Raw genomic sequence first — 24,674 nt, 5'->3', positions numbered from 1 at the left:
AATACATTATAATACAACAGAAAATCTTCAAAATATTGTGTGACATGAGTTTTGTTTCAAATAAACTACAGAAACGACTCCAAAGCAAAAAGGATAGTGTGCAAATGATAACGTACATGCATAAATGTTCCCAAAATTAATAATGAATTAAATAAAAGGGACTGAGTAGCAATAATAATACCAATTATAAATATAATATTGGTGGCTAGATTAGTCATAATTATAGTTTTTGTTTATTATTAATATTATTTTTTTACATTTACATTTAGTCTTATAACTGAATTGGTGTTGATTTCCATCACCACAACAGCATTTGATTTCTTTCATATAAATGACACAATGACGCTAGAATCTGTGCCCACATAATCCTAACAACCCAACATTAATACATTTCTACAATATTTTGCATTTGCATGTTAATTTATTAAATATTACAATTTATTTTGCTAATTTGATTGAGCGTAGTACTTTTGACCAACATTTTTTTTTTGGACCTCATATATTCCCGATATATAATTCCAATGGATTTCCCCTCAAAATCAGTGCAGAACATAATCAGAAAAGTGCATAGGTTCCATCTAGGTCAGGAGTGTCCAGTCCTGCTCCTAAAGGACCACCGTCCTGCAAAGTTCAGCTCCAACCCCAATTAAACACCTGAACCAGCTAAACAACGTCTTACTAGGCATACTAGAAACTTGCAGGCAGTGGTGTTGAGGCAAGTTGAAGCTAAACTGCAGGACAGTGACCCTCCAGGACAGTGATCCCCTAATATAGACTGACCCAGGCTTAATATTTGTAGGAATTGTCAAGGCAAGACATCTAAAATGCATTAAGACATTAAAAGACAGTAAAGAAATGACTGCTTAAACATCCCGTGCAGGTTTCGAGGAGAGAAGCAAGCCTGCAGTGCTGTGGGTCATGTACTTCAACATGAGGGACACGTCGGCCCAGGACAGCAGCAGCTACAGCCTGCCGAGCAACGTTCACGTCTGCACCGGTCCCGACAGCAGCCTGGGCAGCGACTACTCCATTAAACTGGTGAGTCCAGCAGAGGGAGGCAGACACTACGTTCTATGGATCAGATATTGCCTCTAGGCTAAATTATAGGATTATTATTATTTCTGTTTATTTCCAGGCTGAATCAGTGTTTCATCATCTCCTCCCGGATGAAGATTTCTGTCCGCCTGCACCCAACCCAGAGGACATCATCTACGACGGAGACGGCCCGCAGGCCGAAGGGTCAGGGTTTGATGAGAGCAATAACACAGAAGAGGATAAAAGCCACGCGGAGGAAGAGAAGAGTCCATCGACTGAGAGCTCTGAACCTGCAGAGATGGACAGTGTTACCCAGGAGACACCGCTGGACACGAGCCCACCCTCTGAAGAATAACCCCTTTAGAGACTTTTCTTCATTTCCTCTTCAATCACCATTTCACTGAGCATATGGAATCCAAAATACAGTCTCAAAACCCAAGTTCTCATCAACCCTTTTTATATATTTTATGTGCCTTTCTTTTTGCACTTTCACACTCAGTACCCTCTACAATATTTTATTTTGACCGGTTACTGTAAGCGGTTTATGAATTTTTTTTTTTCCAGAATGTATTCATATGTATATGTATTCACTATTTTGCATGGTTCAAGCAAGGTGCCTATTATATATTCTACAGGAGGACAAACACACTGATTTTGGTGAGGAGCTGCTGATTCAAACTTTCTCAAGATTCTTTTGCCAAGAACAAATGTCTTTTTAAATGCTTTCGTGTCTCTAGTCTGTTTTGCGTCATCACGCCCATAAGTATTTGTAATAGCTATAAATGTATCATGCAGAAAGGGTTGCTGACATTAAATATTTAATTGAAGATGTATTTTAGAGTGTCATGTCTGCAGCATTATTTGTGTGTGTGTGTGTGTGTGTGTGTGTGTGTGATATAAATATAGATAGATAGATAGAGATATAGATAGAGATATAGACATATACATAGATAGATAGATAGATAGATAGATAGATAGATAGATAGATAGATAGATTATTTAATTATTAGTGCATTCCTTAAAACTCATCTTTGATCACCAAAATTACATATTTAAATGTTTTTCTTTCCTTGAAAATTTGTCTTCATGCCTTAAAATAGCTACAGTAACTTTACAACTTTGCCTTATTTAGTATATAGGGTTCTATGAATATGCAAATGAGCCCCGCCTCCACTCACTCACACCCGCTCAGAGATCCACTTGTTGTCGATCACACGTCGACCTGATTGGTTACAAGGTAGTTTGTGACGTCAGAAACACTAATGATTTCAAACCGAGTTTTTGAGACTGTCTTTGGTTCACTGCAGTTTTAAGGAGAAAATACTCAGCAATGGTGTTGACTTATGAATTTACACATGGTTTGTCTTAAAGCATATTAAAAACACCACATAGACAAATATTTGATTACTTGATACTTGGAAAAACTTGATTTTCACCACAGGGGGACTTTAAATTAGCTGGAGATGTTAATTCTCTCTATCACCACAACAGCATGTATTCTTAATATTCTCTTCATATTTGTTCTTTCATATGAATGACACAGTAACATTCAGAATCCTAACGCCCATCATTCTAATACATTTGTACAAATTCTACGCATTTGCATGTTAATTACATATTTTTGGAGTATAGTTTTTTCAACACCTAAACATTTAACTCCATTCACTAAACAGAATTCCCATAGATTTCCTCTCAGATACATTTAAAGTGCTCATCCACCCTGCAGTATTGAACTTGACATCGTCTGTGACTGCGAAACTCCAGTGTAAACTGTGACGCCGAGCATTAATGATGCTCTCTGAGTGCAGTTCACCTGTTCTGAAGGCGATGTGAGGAAGTGAGAGAAGGAGCACAGTTTGATGACATTTGGTTTGCACTGCCATGGATGAACAGATGGCTCATTATGGTCGTCCCTCACAGCGCTTGCTGTCTTTGTTTCCGTGGAACTTGATACGGGCTCTGCTGAGGGTATTTACCCGTTCTGGAGGGGAAGAATTACTGCTGAACACATGGCCCAGGTTAGTCCCAGACCAGAGGATGTGTGCTGGTTCTTTTAGGCGGCTGGGAGTAAAGCACACCCCTGACAGCACTGACGAGTGTTTAGAGTCAAGTCAAGAGTGATGTGCGTCACATATAAACCAGTCTTAGGTTTAATGTACTCAGTTTGTAGGATGCATGTCGTGTAGGCTTAGAATGCAATATGCGATGTATTTTGAAGCTGCACTGCAAGCTCATGATCATGCGCTACTTTATCACTATCCTGTGATAAAGCACTATTTTAATTCAACCCTGTGAATGTAATTTTGGAATTTATACGCATAAATTTAAATAGATGACTGAGTTTATTGTGCCTGGTAATAAATCATACAATTTAAATATTAATAACTCTCTTTGAAAAATCATGTTTTGTGTCAACCCTGTTACAAAATGTTCAAGGTTTGAAGATACGTGCAAAGATGTCTAATAATGGCCTCAGCTATTAAGTATCATTGCACCACACAGTATTATTCAGGTTGTTCCGGTGTTTATCTCATAACAGAGCTGTACTATCAAACTTGATGAATTTATTTCTTGTTAATAAGCCCAAGCCCTGACCCTAAAGCACTACTGTTTCAACCCTGTTACTGTAATTTTGAAATTCATACATACATTTGAATAGATGACTGAGTTTATTGTGCCTGGTGATAAATCATACATAAAATTGAAATAAATATTAATAACTTGTGCAATTTTTATTTGAAAAATCATGTGCTTTGTGTCAACCCTGTTACATACAATATGTTTCAGGGTTGAAGATCAGTGCAAAACATTTTAATAATGGCCTCAACTATTAAATATCATTGCACCACCACACTGTTCACAGGTTGTTCTGGCGATTACTAGTTCTTGTTACTATCAAGCTTGATGAATTGATTTGTTGTTAGTAACCCTACGCCCTGACCCTAAAGCACTACTTTATTTTAACCCTGTTACTGCAAGTTTGAAATTCATGTAGTGTATATAAATTTGAAAAATGAAAAGGTAACTGGTTTATTGTGCCCTTGTAATAAATCACACATCATTATTTATTGAAATATAAATAACTCATGCCATTTCTCTTTAAAATATGTTTTGTGACAACCCTGTTACAACCAAAAATGTTCTAGGGTTTAAGATTAGCGCAAAAACGTCCAATAATGGCCTCACAGCATTATTTTGAAGCTGCACTGCGAGTTCCTGTGATCATGCACTACTTTATCTCTATCCTGCGACAAAGCGATGTTTTATTTCAACCCTGTTACTGTCATTTTGGAATTATAAATGTAACGTCCAATAATGGCCTCACAGCAAGCATCATTGCACCACACTGTATTATTCACAGGCCGTATGCTGGAGATTAAAAAATGGTGTTTATCCCATAACAGAGTTGAACTATTAAGATTTATGAAGCCAATGTAAGTGTGAACATAATGAAATAATAAAAAATAAAAAAAACTTTTAGAGAAACATACTTTGGTTTCAACCACAGAGCCAAAAAATATTGCAATTCCTTTGATCAAACCATTTTAACAGAGTTGAACAGACCATGGGGAAAAGACGAATGCCACATTTTCTCTAAAATATGGATAACACGTTTTATATATAATATATATATATTTTTATTATTATTATTATTATTATTTTCAGTAAAAGCAAAAAAATATATATATAACTCCAATAAAGGAAATTTCTTCCTTTGCCTTTGCTCAAATCTCTCAAATAATGTAAGTTCACTATATACTGTTAATTCATGAGGACACACAAATGATATGATTTTCTGAGAGTGACCTACTGATAATTTCCCTCAGCTGAGACACGAGAACCTGAGAGCTCAAACATGCCCTTATTTAGGTTTAAACCTATTGAGTGTCCATATCTGCTTCATGCTCTGTGATCGATTTCCTCAATTTTCGTAATTTCATGACAATCCTTTATCTCCAGCATTTTGGTTTCATCTCATTGTTTTGGGGGGCATGAGATTATTTTCTTCTCTCTTGAGTGACCTGCCTGCTCAATAGCATCATTGGGAATCAATTTTCTGCATGGAGAGTCTTGACATTCAAAAGCAAAAGGGTAGAATGTGCCACAGGCAAGACACCTAGCGGGAGCCGTGCTTCTCGGCACTACGGGGTGCATTCAGTCAGGAATCTTTAGGGACTTACTCTGAGGAGTTGTAAAATGTTTCACAACAAATTGAGGATTGAGACATTTTTTTTAAACCTAGCAGATGCCTCTGGCTACCTCTGATTTTATCTTTAAGAAGATCATTTAATAAGGTGCTTTCTAGAGGTGTAAGAGAAAGGACACTAAGGATGCTTAGACATGTCTAGATATGCTCAATACAAGAGCAAGCATAATGAAGATGTTTAATCATTTTCAACAAATCATTAGGAGTGCAGTGGTGTATTGGAAAATGTTGAGGTTAGACAGCTGGTATGACAGTTGATGCCACGTTTTAATCAAGGGAAATTCATCTTTGTGCGTGTTTCAAGTCAAGCTGTAATTTTGTCAAATTAAGCAAAACAAATTAAATGTTATTTAATTGTAAACTTTTAGGCTTCATGATTTATTCCAGATTTTTTGAAAATTACATTTACTACATCTTTATATTTATCCCATGCTGTTAAACATAATTCATCGAACATTTATTTTAAATGAGAAGAAACATGTAAAAAAAAATCTAAAAGTGTTTTTTCCAAACTCCAAAGTGTCAAACTTTCACTTGCTGAAGAAACACCGATTTATGTCTTAATAAGATGCAGCACTTCTGATTTGAAAAGCTTTAATGTGTTTTTACTGACATCTAGTGGCTACATTATGTCATTACATGAGCTCAATGCGGATTTCATTTTTTGGGGGCTTGATTTTGACTCATAGGCTTTTTTTTTTTTTTCTATGTTCTTGTCCCTACAGAAAATATATTATTTTTTTATAGCCTAATGTTGAAGGACAAAAGAAAATAAATAACAACAATAACATAATGTCCATTGTAATAACTATCAAAAATCTATCGTTCCTCGTTCACTTTAGAGTAGAAATAAAGCATGCGCTGCTCTCCAGTAGCGGAAGTGACGTATGTAGCAAACAATAAAGATGGCGACTTCCATAGAGCACGAGGATTCATTTGAACAAGTACGTTTTTTGTTGTTGTACAATATCGAGCGTTTCAGTGCAGTCATTTGTCGGAATGTATTTTAATATACATTTAAAATCAACCGAAATGCCTGGTAATTGAGTCGTAAAAAGCACTTTAAACTGTAATAAACTGCGTTAAAGCTGTCGGCGCTGTCCACAGTGAGCTGAATGCAGTGTTTCGGTGTGTTTACAGGAGGAGGCTGGAGAAGAGACTGAAGAAGAACCCAAAGCACCAAAGATCCGCGAGACACCAGAAGACATCAAATTAGAGGCGATTGGCAACACGATCGCATTTCATCCCAACCAAGACATCCTTGCAGCTGGAGACATTGATGGAGATATATACCTGTACGGTTGTTTATTTCTCACGAATAGTCCTCATTTTCGGTTGACTTTACTAACTGTCTGTCTTATGTTTGGGGTCCCACAAATGCTAATGTTACGTGTTGTAAAACATTATTAATAATTCCAAACTGAACCCTTTTAAATAAAATTAAAAAAAACTATTTGATAGATATTGTAGTTCAAGACACTACAGGCAAAACCTGTAGGTTCCGAATTCAGCACGTTTTCATGGGAGTCGTGACGTCGGCTGCGCAATGCATGTCGGGAGTTTAGGTCACGGAATCTGCGGTATAATTGGAACTTAGTAACTTAGACGTTAACGTTTGTATTATACACGTTGAAATGGTGAACTCTTGTTGCGTGGTTAACTGCGTGGTTAATCGCGACCGGCGTAGAAAACCTATCGCAAATGGCTTGCGATTTTTCAACTTTCCGACTTGGAAACAACACACTGGAACTCAGATCTCCGAGTTGACCAAGCGGCGTCGCATGGCATGGGTGGCAGCAGTAAGACGGAAAAACATCACCTTCAGCAATATTCCCCGACACATGCGGGTTTGCTCACGTCATTTCCATAAAGGTAAGTTATAAGCTAAACACATCCAACTGTTTTGTTGTTAAAGCTAGCAATGCAAACACGAGCTGTGTCCCAATTCAGAGGCTGCATGCTTCGAGGTCCGCGAATGTCGAACCGAGCGGTCACGAAACGATGTGAACAGATAATGTACAGACTGCACGTCATCTAAAACAATAAAGGTAGCCTACTTATTAAGTTTAGTCATTAAAGCATTATTATGGTATAATATAGAAGGGCTTGGCGACGTGACGTCACGGCTCTAGCGCCGCGGTGGCTGATGGGAAAATCGCCATTTTATGAGGCCACTTTTGACCACTGTCTATGCTTTTGACGCGCCGAGGAAGTTTTAGTCATGGTAAGAACATGTTGTGTTGTTGGATGTAATGTCCGTTCACACGATCGACGGGGCATAAAATTAGACAGCGGACTTTCTTTTTATTGTTTCCCGGCCTGGAAACAGAATGAAGGGAGTCATGTGTCCGATGTGACCAAGCGGAGACGGATGGCCTGGATATCTGCCATAAGACGCACAGACGTCCGCTTCGCAAACATCCCAAGATCATTGAAAGTGTGTTCCAGGCATTTTCATTCGGGTAAGTGTATAAACTTCAATTAGCAAATGATTGTGTGTTCTTTTCCCGAGAGTAGTAGCCATAGGTTCATCTGCATTTTCTAACTTGGCACTATTCTGTTTGCGGCAAAGTGAGCAAGCTAATTTAGGCTAATAAAGTGCGCTGAATGAATGTGAATGTGTCAAAACAAAGCACTAAGCTGAGCCACTCAGATATCCCGAGGTGTAACCCAGCCTGAACTAGAAAGTTATTTTTGATCGCTGTGACTGAAGCACGATAAATTCTCTTTATAACACTTGTTTGCCACATTAGTTCAATTGGAACTGAAGTGTTATGTATGTGTGTGTTTTTTATATATATATATATATATATATATATACATACACACACACACACACACACACACATATATATATATATATATATATATATATTTTTTTTTTTTTTGTGTGTGTGTGTTAATGTATAGTATTCCCTAGTATTATAGTATATGAGTGTATAGTACAGTATACATATATATACATGTACATATACATACATAGACCTGATTGGTTACAAGGTAGTTTGTGACGTCAGAAACACTAGTGATTTCAAACCGAGTTTTTGAGACTGTCTTTGGTTCACTGCAGTTTTAAGGAGAAAATACTCAGCAATGGTGTTGACTTATAAATTTGCACATTGTTTGTCTTAAAGCATATTAAAAACACCACATAGATGTATAAACAACATTTAAAACTTGATTTTCACCACAGGGGGACTTTAAGCTCGCTCTATTTTGCGGTAGATCATTACACCGTTACGCCGACTCGGATGCCTGTCCAAAATCAGTTTCGTGAGGTACCTTTGTGCGCAAACACTGCCTGCGAAGTCATTGCCTGATAAGGCAGTGAGGCAACAAGTCAGCTGCCTAAACTTTTGGACGCAGCCCATCTGTTGTATCCTTCATTGCATGGGAAACGAAGGACTCATTTCGAGGCCACATTTGAAAAAGCCTTTGAATTGGGATGCAGCTGTGGTTGAGTTGCTGCTAAACAGCTAACTTTGCACCAGTAGCTGGCCGCATAGCTACATAACTAATTAAATAAATCTTTGTTTTTTTTAGGCAAACCAGCCTATGAAATGCTAGAGTGTGATCCCGACTGGGTGCCATCATTACATCTCGGGCACACAGAAGTGAAACCAACGGACTCTGGGCGGTTTAACCGGAGGGCAAAGAGACAGCAAGCTCTAAAAGAGAAGAATGCTGAACCTGCAACACTGGATCTAGCTGGCCAGAGATCAGAGATGGTTAAGGATGAACCACCAGATGACGATTCACAGATGGATGAAGCTGGCCCAAAAGAACCAACGGACTCTGGGTGGTTTAACCAGAGGGCAAAGAGACAGCAAGCTCTAAAAGAGAACAATGCTGAACCTGCAACACTGGATCTAGCTGGCCAGAGATCAGAGATGGTTAAGGCTGAACCACCAGATGACGATTCACATATGGATGAAGCTGACCCAAAAGACAACACTGTAGAACAGCAGGAATGTAGTTTTTGTAGCTGCAGGCGTGCCGAAATTAACCGCTTGTTGGAGGAGAACAGGAAACTGAAGGAAGAGCTCTCTCAAATGAAGATGGAGGAGGACTTTTTAAAAGACAACGATGTGAAGGTCACGTACTACACTGGACTTTCATGTTTTGCTGTTCTGATGGGTGTGCTGACACAACTCCTTCCCTTCCTGCCACAGACCAGGCGAAGACTTTCACCGTTTCAGATGCTCCTCTTAACTCTGATGCGCCTGAGGCTGAATCTACCAATCCAGCACATTGCGTACCTCTTCTCCATAGATCGAAAGACTGTGTCCACCACATTCAGAGATACCATAGGTACAATGTTTACACATCTCAAACCCTTGGTGCACTGGCCAGAGAGACATTGCTTGCAAGCCACCATGCCACGTCAGTTCGTAGAGGCTTTTGGCAATCGTGTACCAGTTATTGTGGACTGCTTTGAAATCATTACTGGAAGAGTGTCAAATCTCAAAGCTAGAGCGCAGACATTTTCCCACGACACAAACAAGCACACCCTGAAGTATCTCATCGGCTTTACACCACGGGGAGCCATCTCTTTCGTTTCCCAAGGCTGGAGAGGTCCTGTCAGTGACGAGCATGTGACTGAGAACAGCAGCCTTCTTAACAAACTGTTGCCTGGGGACTTGGTGTTGGCAGATCATGGATTTGACATCAGGGAGGACCGTGTTGGTGGACTAATGTGTGCAGAAGTGAGAGCAAGTGGACATAGCAGGCTGAATGTTAAAGATGTGGAGGAGACACGCCAGATAGCTCATCTCAGAGTCCACGTGCGGAGGCTTAGTGGATGCGTACGCACAAAGTACATCATACTAAATGGAAATGTACCAGTGAGCATGGTGCTCCCATGTCAAGGCGAGGACGTGACATTCCTTGACAAGATTGTGTCTGTATGCTGTGCCTTGACTAATATGTGCCCCAGCGTTGTTATGAAACTGCAAACCATGACGTAAAACATGTTAACTATGTAAGATGTGCATGTTGCATACCACCTGTTACCATAATAAATGACAAAAAGTATTTCAATTCTGTATCTCTTTATTTATTGGTAGTTGACAGGAGTGTACTAGTGCAGTTCGGTATAAATTAATCTCTCTTTGGTTTGCAGATATTCATACTCCTGCACTGAAGGAGCAAACAAAGAGCTGTGGTCATCAGGACATCATCTCAAGTCCTGCAGGAAAGTGCTCTTCTCCAGTGATGGACAGAGTAAGCATTCATTAGTGTTTCCCCAACACTGACTAAAAGTTCTGCAGGGATGACGGGTTTTTTGTTTTATAGGCCAACCTGGAAGTCAGCATCACCCTGATCCCTCAACAAAAAACAATAGAGTGTTGCATTAAATAATCTCTGTGACCAACAAAAGTTTATTATTCTTACACTTTTTGCGATAATCTTCACAAATTAACACTTAATTCAATTGGCTGATGTAAAAAGCTAAATGTAGGCTACACAACACTACTTCAAACTCGCCACAATTAAAGGTATAGCGGAGGATTTTCTTTTTCCAGATGGATCATCAAGACTATTGGTCCTCCTGTTTGAATGAATTGTCAATCATTCTGGTGATATGTTTACATAAGGCTGTCGTACGTGCTCGTTAGGGCTGGGACGGTATGGATTTTTTTCTTACCGCGGTTGAAAAGCAAGAAATTCCCGCGGTATAGCGGTAAACCGCCCCACAGCACCCGCACCCAGTTCTTGCGTCTAAATTAGTTGCTTAAATAAACAAAATAATCCTACAATAGTAGACATAAGCCCTTTAAATACAAATAAATAGCCATGTTTTATAAAAATGTTCACAAAACTAAATGAAAATGTTGTATGTAAGATAACGTTAATTAAGTTGTAGGTTACGTTTCTAATGTCACAGGTAGCCTAATAATCTCAAGGTTTACTGCTTACACGATTCTTTTGTAGTTTGGTGTACTAAAGTGTTGTTCTAAAATAAACATTCACGAGTGTACCTTATTACTTCTTCTCACTGCTGATTCCTGATGGTTTAGAGGACGAGTCGGCCGCTGTCGTTTCAAAGAATAGTATACGGCGAGCGCGTCAAGCATAAAATGCCTCGTCCACTTGGGGAGGCGCGTGCGCAGTCAGAGAAGAAAAGATAAAAGCCCACCCACACTGACAACTGATTGGTTGACTTACCGAAACGGGCCAATCAGGATGCTCTCTCTCGCTTCCTCTCCCTCTCCCTCTCTGCCGTGCGCGCGCTACACGGTTTGGAACACAGTCTCTGTCTCGCATGCGCACTCTTGCTCGCTCACTCTAGATTCCGGGAGATTTTAACTAATTTGCGGGCATCATGGAGCCGCTATTAATATGCGGGAGACTCCCGGAACTTCTGGGAGACTTGGGATGTCTGTAGGTACTCTCGCATATAGGCCTAATAGTCAATACGAATGGAATGTTATTATGTGTCATGGAACATTGCGCTCCCCAACTCGCGAAAGGTCGGATGTGCTCCATCTTTTGATGGATTCAAGGTTTTCTAAACAAAACTTATGTAAGACACAATGTCATTAGACACAATCCATGTCATTAGAATCAATGTAATTAGACACAACGTGCACATGTGCAGGCCAATGTTTTTTTTTTTGTTTTTTTTTTGTTTTTGTTTTTTTTGGCGGTGATGACGGTGGCGAGCTCAGACCCGCGGTAGGCATCATGTGACCGCGGTAATGCGGTAACCGCCCCAGCCCTAGTGCTCGTCCTTTCTGCGCATGCGCACTTTCAGGTGTATTATGTGTGGTGAGCTGTCTATGGGTGAGCTACGGTTTCAGCCATTCATTGAAGCTCGCCGTTCTTACCAGGTTTTTTCAAAATGTCTGAGGGTTGTAAGAGAAAAAGTGTCTACGAATTGTATGACAAGAAAAGAAAGGCCTCTGAAGAAAGAAACAAGACCAGAGTGTTTTTGGGAGAATATTTCACATGCTGGCATGCGCTAAAAGCACAGGTTGGGCTTCCCACTGATGCCTCAGTCGCGAAGTTTCTACTCGACAGGTAAAGTTTGGCATGCTATTTGGAGAAATCCGTTTAAAATCACTGCTAGTAAAAGTTAATGTAAGCTATGATTAGCGATCTTGCAACTTATAAACAGAGCGTGCACGAGGAGAACTAGGCTCGTGCATGCTCTCTCGTGTCGTGCACACGTTTAATAGACGTTTCCTCTCGGGAGCAGGTAGAGTGTTGCGCATGTGTATTTTTTTCAAAAAGTGGAGAGGGCGGTTCTTTTCTAAATTTTGGGAAAATCCTCCGCTATACCTTTAAGATTCCAACAACTCTTGATTCTTTAAAAACAAAAAATCCTTAAAGTTTGAGTTAAAATAGTTTGCAAGAACGTGATTGTAAACACTAATGGCCGGTTTGACAGACAAGGCTTAAGCTAGTCCCAGACTAAAATGCATGTTTGAGCTGCTTTAACTGAAAACAACTTGCACTGATATCTTTTAAAATATGTCAGACTCATTGTTTTGTCTTAAAGGGATACTCCACTTTTTTTGGAAATAGGCTTATTTTACAACTCCCCCAGAATTAAACAGTTGAGTTTTACCGTTTTCGAATCCATTCAGCCGATCTCCGGGTCTGGCGGTACCACTTTTAGCATAGCTTAGCATAGATCATTGAATCGGACAGGACCATTAGCATCTCCCTCAAAAAAATGACCAAAGAGTTTCGATATTTTTCCTATTTAAAACTTGACTCTTCTGTAGTTACATCGTGTACTAAGACCGACGGAAAATGTAAAGTTGCGATTTTCTAGGCTGATATGGCTAGGAACTATACTCTCATTCCTGCGTAATAATCAAGAAACTTTGCTGCCGTACCATGAGTGCAGCAGGCGTAATGATATGACGCAGCGCCTAAAAACTTAGTCCTGGTCACGTTGCAGTTACCGAGCTGGGGACTATTTTCAGGCGCTGCGTCATATCATTACGCCTGCTGGACTCATGGTACGGCAGCAAAGTTTCTTGATTATTACGCAGGAATGAGAGTATAGTTCCTAGCCATATCAGCCTAGAAAATCGCAACTTTACATTTTCCGTCGGTCTTAGTACACGATGTAACGTTTAAACGTTTAAAAAAGCCACTTAAATGTCCTAATTTAACTAAGGCTTAATCCTGGCTTAATTTAAGCCCTGTCTGTGAAACCAGGCCTAAGAGGCTGTGAAAGCTGACTAGTGAGTAGATGATTTTATCTGTTTGGCTGATGATGTTTAATGCCCCACACAACCTCTGTAGTCCCATTTAGCCACTTGGTAGAAACCGCCTTTCTCATGTCGCGTGAAAGCTTTAAAAAAAATCACATGGGGGTATTACTGTCGTAAAGTGATTAAATATCTTGTGTTCACCACAGACCTTATTTCAGTCGTTTAATTAAAAACACATTCTAAAAACCCTTTGACTTTGAGACGGTGGAACCAGAAGTGCTAAAAGGCTTACAAAAATGTCATTGCTCTTTAAAGCAATTACCGGTGATTTCTCTTCTCTCTGTTCTTCAGAATTGTTCAGCGTGTCTAAAGACAAGGCTGTTCACATCATGGACGTGGAGGCTGGAAAACTAGTGACACGCATCCCGAAAGCTCACACGTATTTGATATTCCCATCTATTTTTATAAAGCCATTCTTAAAAAAGAAATGTTATTGTGGTTGTATTAGTAAAGCTGTTGAAATGTTAGCACAGAGCTCTTTGAACAGCAAAGTAATTAATGTTTTTGATCGTTTTTTAAGGGTCCCAGTCAATGCCCTGCTGCTGGTTGATGAGAATATATTTGCGACAGGAGATGATGAGGGAACGCTGAAGGTTTGGGACCTGAGGAAAGGAACATCATTTATGGATCTGAAGCACCATGAGGATTATATTAGTGATATCGCCATTGACCAGGCTAAAAGGACACTACTTACTTCCAGGTAATGTTAAAAGGGACCTATTATGCCCTCTTATGCTTGATTGTTTAAAATACACATTTTTCATTTATTTAACAACACTGCAGCACCTCTCTTCCCAGTCTGTCAGTAACACTCAGGGCTGCGTTTCCCAAAAACATCGTAGGCCTAAGTAGATCATAGAAACGGTTGTACGAATCATCTTACGAGTTGTAGTAGTAACTTAAAGGGTTAACACTGATTTGTTTTATGAAAGCTGAGAGCTATGCAACTACCACTCTGACGCTTCAAAGAGTTTATAAAGAGATTGAAAAACTAATCCATATGAATTGAGTGGTTTAGTCCAAATTGTCTAAAGAGACTCGATCACTTTATATGATGAACAGATTGAATTTAGGTTTTTATTCACATTTAAACATTGATCAGCGGAAATAAACGGCTCAACAGAACCTGCTTGATGTGCGAGAACAAACTTTTTTTTTCTCGCTGAAGCTCAAACGTGCTGCGTAACACGAGAATGAACCTCTTGGTTCTTGCTGAAGCTCAAACGTGCTGCGTAACACGAGAATGAACCTCATTGGTTCTTGCTGAAGCTCAAACGTGCTGCGTAACACGAGAATGAACCTCATTGGCACTTTCAAATGAAAATGCTGCTAAACTATCAAGGAAATATTGCATGTAATTATAAAGGTATGTACTTACCAACTGGTGATTTCACACAGTGATTAAATAGATTTTGTTTTTGGACACAAGCACATTAGTTTGTACTTTCACCCCAGTCTATCAAATTATAACCGTCCAACAGCATAACTGTATAACAGTGTGTCCAATGGACTGCCAATTGAGTTAATTCGTGGGCAAAGGTACCAAACACTGCATTCCCAAAACCAAACAGCAGAGGTCGTCAGTCTTCTGTGATCCTGGAAGCTCGTACCTCCATCCACAAAGCAGTAAATGTATATAAATAGTTCCGCACAAAATAATAAAAAGTAATTTATTAATGTAGAAAAATAGGTTGACTTAATAGATATACATTTTTTTTACATAAAAAAGCTATAGGCAGATTGATTGACACTTCATCACTTCATGAATGGACAGTGACTCTTAAGTAGCCCATAAAACGCGAACTCATGCATTCATGTTAAGTGCATTTTTATATTGTATATATTTTTCGGGCATCAGGGAGCCGCTACCATGTGTGGTATTGAAATAGTTTTTGAATGCCCGCTCGCTTTTTACTTTAACTTTCCAGTTTGCGATCACGCATACACTCTGTGTAGGGTGCGGCGGCACTGATTTTATAAGATATTTGTCAGAGGTGCTCCGTAAAATGTGTTTATGCTCTTTCATTAAACAAAAGGGCACATGGCGCAATATTTTATGTAATGTTTTTTCTAAATTTGGTGTGCAAATATATAATCACCTTATGTTTCAATTAGATGAAATCTGATGTTTTTTCATGGCTGTATATGCATAACTGTTTTTTTGTTTTTTGTTTTCAGTGGCGATGGCACTATGGGTGTATTCAATATAAAAAGACGAAGATTTGAACTGCTTTCTGAATTCCAAAATGGAGATCTTACCTCTGTTTCTATTATGAAAGTAAGTCTAAACAATGTCAGTATTGCTAATTTAACATTTTAGACACCATGTGTTTGGCTTTTTTCATTATTTGTGAACTACAGAGTTGAACAAACGCAGTCATAAAAACTACTACACAAAATATCAGCACTTTTGGAGTGCTGTTTGTCTAATCGAATTAATTGACCGTTACTATTGTATCCACCTTAATTTTCATCACTGTTTCCCCTGAATGTGTGAATAAGAAAGTGCAGTGAACATTAAAGCTATTTGCACTACAAACCAGTTTTTATGATTAAAATAATATAACAAATACCACTATACTAGTTTGCATAACTGCAAAAGCCTCGAGCATTCATGGTAAAAAATAATGTGACACTGGTTTCATAAAAAATAAGGTGGGTAGTGTAGTTTTAATCATGAAAAACCTCTTCTTTTGCCACAGAGAGGCCGTAAAGTTGTTTGTGGATCCAGTGAGGGCACCGTATACATTTTCAACTGGAACGGTTTTGGTGCCACCAGTGACCGTTTCGCAGTTCAGGCTGAGTCTTTGGACTGTATCGTCCCCATTACAGACAACATACTGTGTGCTGCCTCTACTGATGGAGTGATCAGGTGAGGCACGTTTGGAACAGGTGTTTTGTTACTTTCTTTGTTCATGGTCTTATCTCACTTTGTGTGTGCATATATGTTAGCAAAAAGCTGTATTGTAAATAAGGATGTTGTTAGGCACGACGTGAAGCGTGACCATTCACAATACAGCATGCCTCGAGTACCTTATTGCTTTTATAAAACTGTTTCCACACGGAAAATAGATGTATTAATAAAGGTTGCTAAGGGGGTTGCCCAGCGGTTATAATCATGCTTTATTGTAAATAAAATTGGCTATTGCCCAATCAGCATTAAGGACTGTTTAAATAGTCATGTGAAAAAGAAAGTACACCCTTTTGAATTCTATGGTTTTATGTATCGGGACATAATAAAAAAAATCATCTGGTCTTTAGGTAAATTCAATTAGGTAAATACAACCTAAGATGAACAACACCACATGACATATTACACAGTGTCATTGTTTATTTAACAAAAACTAGGCCAAAATGGAGACGCCACGCATGACAAACTAAGTACACCCTTACTGCTTCCATAGGGTAAAGCCCTATTTGGACGGGACTAGTTTAACATGGAGTGGTGGGGTAAAGTAATAATTACCAGAGCTTCTCAGTGATTTTAGTCCTGTCCGAATGTGCATCTCAGTAATCATTACGGACAATGTCAGTAAAGATTACGGCGACTTTTACCTTCAGTAAAAAGGTCTGGAAAAATTACCTCAGGTAATACTAATCCCGTGCGAATAGACCCGCTGTAAATATGTACGTAAATATTTTGTCATTTCCTGTTTAACCCTCTGGGGTCCTTCGTGTAACAGTCACACTTGGGACCTTCGGGTCCAAATGGACCCGAAGGGCGGGATTAATATATAGAAAAAAAAATCATAATATTTTTTTTTTTACTTGTTTTTTATAATATTTTTTCTTTTCTTTTTTGGTGTTTTGAGATAATTTTATGATTTATAATTAATATTTATGCAATAATTATGACCCATTTTTTCCCATTGAATATAATAGAATTTTTTTATATATATATAATTTTTATTTTATTTTTATTAAAGCTGTATTTCATTTTAGAGTCAAGCCTAGGCCTCATGAAAGCAATTTTTGAAATGAGATGGGCGCCACCTGGTGGACACACTGAGCATTTTTATCACGCAATAGCACATTTTTACCACTAGTGGATATACAGCTCTCTGTAGAAAGGCTTGCGAATTCTAGTGATTTTTGCCTGAACAGATTTAGTCTGTTTTGCACTCTTGATGTTTAAGAGATTCACCCCTTCACTGTTGAGTCCTTTTTTCTTCATCCTGGCTGATTTGTAGATTGTATGCACCAAAAAACTCTGTGTTTTCATATTTTTGGCAATTTCCCATTCATTTCCTATGGGGGTCATTTTTGACCAAAGAGCAGAAGTTTGATGACCACTTAGTATGCTTGGATCATGACCTCAATATTTTTTGTGCGTTCACATACCTAATACCATAAAAGTCACCTAGTTTCGTAACATTCCGATGAAGCTGTGATTTTTAAAAATTCAAAACAGATTTTTGTAATCTGAATTTATTAGTGTGTATGTGTATAAAAGTGTGTTTGTGTGTGTGTGTCTGTGTGTGGATGTGTCTGTTTTGCACTCTTGATGTTTTAGAGATTCACCCCTTCACTGTTGAGTCCTTTTTTTCTGCATCCTGGCTGATTTGTAGATTGTATGCACCAAAAAACTCTGTGTTTTCATATTTTTGACAATTTCCCATTCATTTTCTATGGGGGTCATTTTTGACCAAAGAGCAGAAGTGTGACGACCACTTAGCATGCTTGGATCATGACCTCAATATTTTTTGTGTGTTCACATACCTAATACCATAAAAGTCACCTAGTTTCGTAACATTCCGATGAAGCTGTGATTTTTAAAAATTCAAAACAGATTTTTGTAATCTGAATTTATTAGTGTGTATGTGTATAAAAGTGTGTTTGTGTGTGTGTGTGTGTGTGTGTGGATGTGTCTGTTTTGCACTCTTGATGTTTTATAGATTCACCCCTTCACTGTTGTGTGCTTTTTTTCTGGATCGTGGCTGATTTGTAGATTGTACGCAAAAAAAAACTCTGTATTGTCACATTTTTGCCAATTTCCCATTCATTTCCTATGGCGGGTCCATTTGGACCCGAAGGTCCTGAGTGTGACTATTTTTTTTACAACCGCTTAGACTATTCAAATCCTGTCCCCAATTTTTTTGGGTGTTCATATACCAAGTACCAACAAAGTCACCAAATTTCGGACCATTCCGATGAAGCTATGATTTTTTACATTTTTTTATTTAAACGCTTCGGGACCATTTGGACCCGAAGGACCCCAGAGGGTTAAAAGTAGTTTTCCGCTGTTTTTCAAGTATGGAGACACTTGAAAAAAGCATCCAATTGCGTTCTAGACGCTGGGACTCAAACTCAAGTGTTTTCCACACACCATTCAGATCAGAAAGAAGATCGAAAGCACTTGTTAAAGGCACAAAACATCTTTTAGCGTTAGGTAAGTGCCTATTACCAACACAATCCAATCTGAAGTTAATTAATACATCGTTCGACTGGACATAACTGTTTTATAAATATAGGTTATATGTGTTTGCGCACGTGATATCAGGAAGCAATGTAATACACATAACGACAGTAGGGGGACGGCGATGCGCAAATCGAGTTACTCTCCCACTTCTGTTAGTTTTACTGAGATATCTTATCTCGTGCGAACAGGCCAATAATATTACAGACGACCTGTGGTAAAATTACATTACTCCATCTACCCTTGTAAAGTTAATCCCGTCCGAATAGGGTTTAAGTAGCTGTCAGACGTCCAATGAAATGAGTAAAACTAATGATAAAATCCTTAATTTTGCAGGGCCATCAGCATCTTGCCCAACCGTGTGGTGGGCAGTATCGGACAGCACGTCGGCGAAGCCATAGAGGAGATTGCGCGATCTAGAGACTCGCGTTTCCTGGCCAGCTGCGCTCATGATGAGCTGATCAAATTCTGGGACATCTCCAGCATACCCGAGATGAAAGTAACAGATTATCGACGTAGAAAGAAAAAAGACAGACGCCTCAAAGCTCTGAGTAATAAAGCTTTTGATACGGGACAGAATTTCTTCGCAGGCCTTTTAGACACAACTGAGGAAACCGGTAAAGAAGAAGAAGAAGAAGAAGAAGAGGAGGAGGACGACGATGACAGTGGAAGCGACTGAATATAATTTATTGCAATCACATTTGCAGTATTGTGTTGTCTAATTAATGTATATTTTCAGATTAACATCTGAATCTGTTTCACATATATATTTGTATAATAGGTTTTTTTTTCAATTTCAAAATGCATGCAATGCTGTCACGTTCTTGTTTGAGTTATGTCTTCTTAATAAATCAACACAAAAACATTTATTGGCCAAAGAATGTAACAAAAGACAAGTTTACTAAAGAATTTAGTTTTTATTTTTATCTACTATGGTTTTCTAAACTGGCAATTTAATTATTAAACTAAAAATCCAATACGTCCAAGTTCAGGATGAAATGAATATTTTGTTTGAATGAACTTTCAACACAACCATGATATTAAATGAAGTAGCTTATTTATTGAAAATATATACATTTTAAATGGGAACTACATATGCAGACTGATTTTGTGATTAAATATGTGTGTGTGCATGAGAGAGAGATACAGATATGATCATCAGTTCATGCCATTTTAAGTGTATTCTGCCATAGAAGCAAATGTACGGTATACCATGCTGAAATTCATGATTGTAACAATCAAAAAGCACCACCAAAAAATATAATTAAGGATGGGTTTTCTTTAAATACCTTGCCTGGCAAGCCAGATAAACGTATACAAGCTCAGGCAAAAGCTTTAATCCCGAATTAAAATCCATCAATTCGCGCAGGGGCTCAGACGGGTACGCCAGTGTCAGAGGAAGAAGCTGATTGGCTACTCTATACTGACTGGAGTCGATGGAATGTCTTTGGCCTGTTGAGGAAAGGAAACAAAAGCTGCACCCTTAGGCTCAATCATCAGAACTTCTCCATTCTTGCTCTCATCTTTCACAAGAACAAGGAAGGCCTTGGCAACAGCATCAACCCTGTAACAAAATTACAACAATTACATCGACTGTACCTGTCATCTATACAAATATTCATAGTCTTGCTTTGTCTAGTATGCATCTCTCTCCCCTGGGAAGAAGGATAAACGTGTTAACTCACTCCAGACAGCCGTGGTTCTCCATCATCGTCTCCGTAAAGCCTTTCAATGGAAAGAAACTTCCGGTATGCTCTTCTGATTTCATGAAGGACAGAAGATTGGTCTGCACAAACCACGGACAGAGGATGTTGATTCTCACCCCATAGTCAACCATCTTGGAAACGGCCTATTCGACACATGCAATTAAAGAAAAGAATCTTTTTCACAAAAAGATTTGAATGCTTTACACATTATTTTTCACCACCCAGACTGAAGATAAAACGCATACCGCCATGGCACGGCTGAATCCCACCACGCCGTGTTTAGTTGCTGTGTAGATGGGCGTCATTGGCAAAGGCCCTAGACCTGCAACCGATATGCAAAGATTCAGTCAAGGCATGTCCTTACAGCGATAATTCACCCTAAAATTTTAAATCTGTCATTTATCTCATGTCGTTCCAAACTTTTTTCTTCAGCCGAACAGAAAAGACGATATTTTTGAAAAATGTCTCCAAGTGGGAAATGTCCAATGGGGTCTAAAACAACATTTGGACCCCACTGACTTTCATTGTATGGTTAAATCTTAATTTGTGTTCAAAGTCATACAGGTTGAAATAACATGATGTCAATTTACATTTAAGCATATAGCAGATGCTTTTATCCAAAGCGACACACAAAAGAGGAACTAAAGCAATTTAGTCAAAGAGCCAACAATATTCGTAATATACAATACACCTAAAAATGAAAATTCTGTCATCACTCACTCGCCCTCATGTTGATCCAAACCTGAATGAGTTTCTTTCTTCTGTTGAACACAAAGAAGATATTTTGAAGAATGTCAGTAACCAGACAGTTGATGGACCCCATTGACTTCCATAGTATTTTTTTCTTACTCTGGAAGTCAATGGGGTCCATCAACTCTCTGGTTACCAACATTCTTCAAAATATCTTCTTTGTGTTCAACAGAAGAAAGAAACTCATTCAGGTTTGGAACAACTTGAGGGTGAGTGAGTGATGACAACGTCTTTATTGATGACAATGGTGTGTCTTTGTCTTTATCCTTCTTGAAAGATGTTCTCTGCAGTTCAGGTGGAGGCTGGCAGCTCATTCCACCAAAGAGGAACAGAGAGGTTGAAGGTTTTGGAAAGCGACTTAAACGTCATTGTGAATGAACATCAAGGTGTCGCTTGTTCAAATGAGTAAATTATGGAATTTTAATTTTTAGATGCACCATCCATTTCATTTCACAGATATATTTTTTATCCTGTCTTTTAATTTTTATTTCATGAGTTCAGCTGCCCATCCAGTCTTAATAATTAATGTTAAACAAACATGGCTTGCTGTCCTCAATTCAATGGAGGCTCGGCTCAAGCTCTGAGTTCAATAAACTTCAATCAATCAAACCCCCCAAAAAGTGTTTACCACAGACACAGCGAATATGCAATGCAATATATACAATTGATATGCAATCAATTTTAACTGTGGGAGAAATAACTCTGCTCCTGCAAAAAAGGAAAAGAAAAGAGGATGTATAGGTTTGAAGATGTAAAGGCCTAAGTTTGAGGATGTTAAAACTGGATATATTGTTTTAAGGATGTAAAAAGATGATGTATAGTTTTAAGGATGTATAAAGAGGATGTATAGTTTTAAGGATGTAAAAAGAGGATGTATAGTTTTAAGGATGTAAAAAGAGGATTTATAGTTTTAAGGATGTAAAAAGAGGATGTATGGTTCACCGAGCGGGGCCGAATGCCGGAAGAATTGTCACCGGAAGCAATGACTGCTGCTCGTAACGATGACTGACATAATTGAATGAATGACTGAGTGATTAGGCTCCTCTCGAACCTACGTTTGGAACTTCATTCTGTCTATTTATTTATAGACTGTATCAAACCTGCCATAGATGCAATGTTGATAATGACTCCTCCATTACCACCGTTTTCCTTCTTCATATGTTCTAGAGCCAGATATGTGCCCCTGACCACTCCACCCTGAAATGACAACATGAACAACAAAACATTCAGCTGAAGCAAAGACCGACCGATGGACAGACATACAGACAGACAAATAAAAAGATGGATGGATGGATGGATGGATGGATAGATAGATAGATAGATTCCTACCAGGTTTATTGCTATAGTCTTTTCCCACTGTTTTTCATTGATGATTCCTGCATTGTTGCACATAATGTCTATGCGGCCAAACTTTTCTACAATTCTTTCCAAAACTCCTGTAAAGGAAAATGTGAAAAATCCATGAGATATCATCAATCGCTTTCACATTTCTTATTATCTGCTGTGAAGTTGTTTGTCCTGTAACTGACATCCGATATTGTAAATCACTTCAGTCACATGGTCGTATAATCTTTTTCAGTTTATAAAACATCTTGACCTTTAAAATCTTCCTCTGATGAGACATCGGCAACATAAAATTCAGCTCTGTCACGTCCATACTCCTCATCAAGTGTGGTCTTCAATTCATTTCCCACTGATTTATTCATATCGATTAAAGCCACCTGTAATCAAATTAATCAGTGTAAGCTATTAGCCTATAGTACAGTACAAAACAATACATAATAGTAGCTTATATAAGTATAGGTGCCTTTTGTATCCTTCATCCATTTTAATTTCATATTTTTTTCTCAATGAGGATGACTTGTTGGCCATATTATATAGCGTACTACTAATATATGTAGGCCTAACATATTTTGATTGTTAAAAAATGAAAATAAAAGCTAATGTTTTGTATTTATTCTTAAAATGTATATTTTTAGATTTTAATGGATAGAATATTTTATTAAAAAGACTTACAATTGTGGCCCCAGTATGGGTCAAACTTCACAGTCCATTCCAAATAACATTTTTTCACTTTGACCTCAGTCTTATCGCTGCCAATTATTACCAGACGTTTGTGCAACGACTGTGTTTTCAATGTCAGGTCCAACGTTTTATCAGAAATTATTTAGCCTGTTTATCTTTATTTATATAAAGCAATATTTTGTAAAAGGTCAAACGTTACGAAAGGACATCGAAATATTTCCAAATATTTATTTTCAATCATTTAGCCTATTTTAATTACCTGCATCACTTCTTCAACTTTTCCAACAGTCTGCTTTCAAGAATGAGGCTGCTGTTGGCTTTTTTTTCTGCGATTTAGCTTAGGCTACTATTTATTCTAAAATATAACTTTTTGCTTTTCTTAGGTCCAGTGTGTTTTTTTAAATATTTTACTTTCCGAATTTTCTACCTGGTAATCTCGTATATTTGTCATTCTGTGACGTGCATCCAAATCTGGAACTAATAAAGCGGCGCGAGGAAGCCCTTCGACAGCCTTTGAGTCTTTACAGCACTGTATTGTTTTAAAAGATGCTTGATTTTTATTAAAAAAAATTGTATTGTATTGAATTTTACAATATTTGTTTACTTATACAAATAAAAAAAACAATAAAATACATTTTATACATTATTTTATTTTACCTTTGACCCATTTTTCAGGAGTATTTCGACAAAGCTTCTGCCCAAACCCTGAGCTGCTCCGGTCACAACAGCAACTTTATCCTTTAAATCCATCATCAGCCACACACCTGGGAAAGAATCACAAATGAGTGGTAAAGGAGTGACGCGCGACAAGTTAAGAACGCGTCCGAAACGCGATTGCCTGTTGGTTGGTGTTTACAAAAGCATTGATGCTGCTAAATTAAAATGCTGTTTTTTTTCTAGACTCATAAAACCAGAAAAACACAGGCGTCCCGAACAGCGTCAACAGTGACTAACTAGTTACTAACTGCGGATGAATTGAATGAAAAGAGGCGAGGGTGAAGGGGTGGAGTTAACCACAAAAACTCACAGATATAGCGGGTGTTCCACGATGAGCTTATAAGGTGTCTTGTTCAACCAACAGACGTTTTTATGAAAACACTCTGGATAAATAAACCTGTGTATAAACACATCCTGATATTTAACACTTTTCTTGCTCAGCCTATTTGTTCTTGGCCATCTTCATGATTAGAGATGCTAATTTGATGCATATGTGCTCATTCACGCAGGTTTTACAGAGTGTTTCAACATCTAAACTGACTGAAGATTTGATCCATTTAACAGAAATTTGCTATAGCATACACTCT

The 24,674-nt window shown here is 38.3% G+C and overlaps 4 protein-coding genes across 6 annotated transcripts in view; 3 read left to right on the top strand and 1 right to left on the bottom strand.

Moving 5' to 3' along the window:
- chm (CHM Rab escort protein) overlaps nucleotides 1-1,868 on the top strand; it is a 64,946-nt gene extending 63,078 nt beyond the window's left edge. Inside the window, exons 14-15 of the mRNA XM_084136543.1 lie at nucleotides 881-1,038; nucleotides 1,136-1,868. Coding sequence (XP_083992669.1) covers nucleotides 881-1,038; nucleotides 1,136-1,390 — 413 coding nt within the window. The 3' untranslated portion in view covers nucleotides 1,391-1,868. The remainder of the gene's footprint in view (nucleotides 1-880; nucleotides 1,039-1,135) is intronic.
- Nucleotides 1,869-6,115: 4,247 nt separating this feature from the next.
- On the top strand, nucleotides 6,116-19,827 carry wdr55 (WD repeat domain 55). Its single transcript, XM_084136929.1, has 8 exons — nucleotides 6,116-6,186; nucleotides 6,383-6,537; nucleotides 10,365-10,465; nucleotides 13,765-13,852; nucleotides 13,994-14,173; nucleotides 15,652-15,751; nucleotides 16,176-16,345; nucleotides 19,226-19,827. The coding sequence occupies exons 1-8, from the start codon at nucleotides 6,148-6,150 to the stop codon at nucleotides 19,566-19,568; spliced, it is 1,176 nt and encodes a 391-aa protein (XP_083993055.1). The 5' UTR covers nucleotides 6,116-6,147; the 3' UTR covers nucleotides 19,569-19,827.
- On the top strand, nucleotides 6,741-10,345 carry LOC311097333 (uncharacterized protein). 3 transcript variants are annotated; one of them, XM_084136928.1, is made up of 3 exons: nucleotides 7,015-7,114; nucleotides 7,572-7,704; nucleotides 8,786-10,345. In XM_084136928.1, exons 2-3 carry the CDS (start codon nucleotides 7,614-7,616, stop codon nucleotides 10,207-10,209), a joined length of 1,515 nt encoding a protein of 504 aa, XP_083993054.1. In that variant the 5' UTR covers nucleotides 7,015-7,114; nucleotides 7,572-7,613; the 3' UTR covers nucleotides 10,210-10,345. The 3 variants fall into 3 exon arrangements, with proteins under 3 accessions (XP_083993053.1, XP_083993054.1, XP_083993052.1); XM_084136927.1 differs by lacking the exon at nucleotides 7,572-7,704 and having other exon boundaries at nucleotides 6,741-7,114; XM_084136926.1 differs by lacking the exon at nucleotides 7,015-7,114 and having other exon boundaries at nucleotides 7,316-7,704.
- Nucleotides 19,828-19,929: 102 nt separating the features above from the next.
- LOC311097335 (15-hydroxyprostaglandin dehydrogenase [NAD(+)]) lies at nucleotides 19,930-24,351 on the bottom strand. Its single transcript, XM_084136930.1, has 7 exons — nucleotides 24,028-24,351; nucleotides 22,943-23,066; nucleotides 22,675-22,781; nucleotides 22,446-22,542; nucleotides 20,841-20,917; nucleotides 20,575-20,738; nucleotides 19,930-20,453 (listed from the first exon to the last, which is right to left on the bottom strand). The coding sequence occupies exons 1-7, from the start codon at nucleotides 24,121-24,123 to the stop codon at nucleotides 20,303-20,305; spliced, it is 816 nt and encodes a 271-aa protein (XP_083993056.1). The 5' UTR covers nucleotides 24,124-24,351; the 3' UTR covers nucleotides 19,930-20,302.
- Between the last annotated feature and the right edge of the window lie 323 nt (nucleotides 24,352-24,674).

Source organism: Abramis brama, assembly GCF_963993115.1.
Source record: "Abramis brama genome assembly, chromosome: 15".
NCBI classification, from domain to species: domain Eukaryota; kingdom Metazoa; phylum Chordata; class Actinopteri; order Cypriniformes; family Leuciscidae; genus Abramis; species Abramis brama.
The sequence above is the reverse complement of the archived record's forward strand: the minus strand, read 5'-3'. Positions and strand labels throughout refer to the sequence as shown.

Coding starts and splice junctions, on each gene's coding strand:
- LOC311097333 (XM_084136926.1), top strand. CDS start 7,464: ATGGTAAGAACATGTTGTGTTGTTGGATGTAATGTCCGTTCACACGAT. Junction 7,705..8,785: donor TTCCAGGCATTTTCATTCGG/GTAAGTGTATAA, acceptor TGTTTTTTTTAG/GCAAACCAGCCTATGAAATG.
- wdr55 (XM_084136929.1), top strand. CDS start 6,148: ATGGCGACTTCCATAGAGCACGAGGATTCATTTGAACAA. Junction 6,187..6,382: donor ACGAGGATTCATTTGAACAA/GTACGTTTTTTG, acceptor GTGTGTTTACAG/GAGGAGGCTGGAGAAGAGAC. Junction 16,346..19,225: donor TCTACTGATGGAGTGATCAG/GTGAGGCACGTT, acceptor TTAATTTTGCAG/GGCCATCAGCATCTTGCCCA.
- LOC311097335 (XM_084136930.1), bottom strand. CDS start 24,123: ATGATGGATTTAAAGGATAAAGTTGCTGTTGTGACCGGAGCAGCTCAG. Junction 22,782..22,942: donor ATCAGAGGAAGATTTTAAAG/GTCAAGATGTTT, acceptor TTTCCTTTACAG/GAGTTTTGGAAAGAATTGTA. Junction 22,543..22,674: donor AGACTATAGCAATAAACCTG/GTAGGAATCTAT, acceptor TTGTCATTTCAG/GGTGGAGTGGTCAGGGGCAC.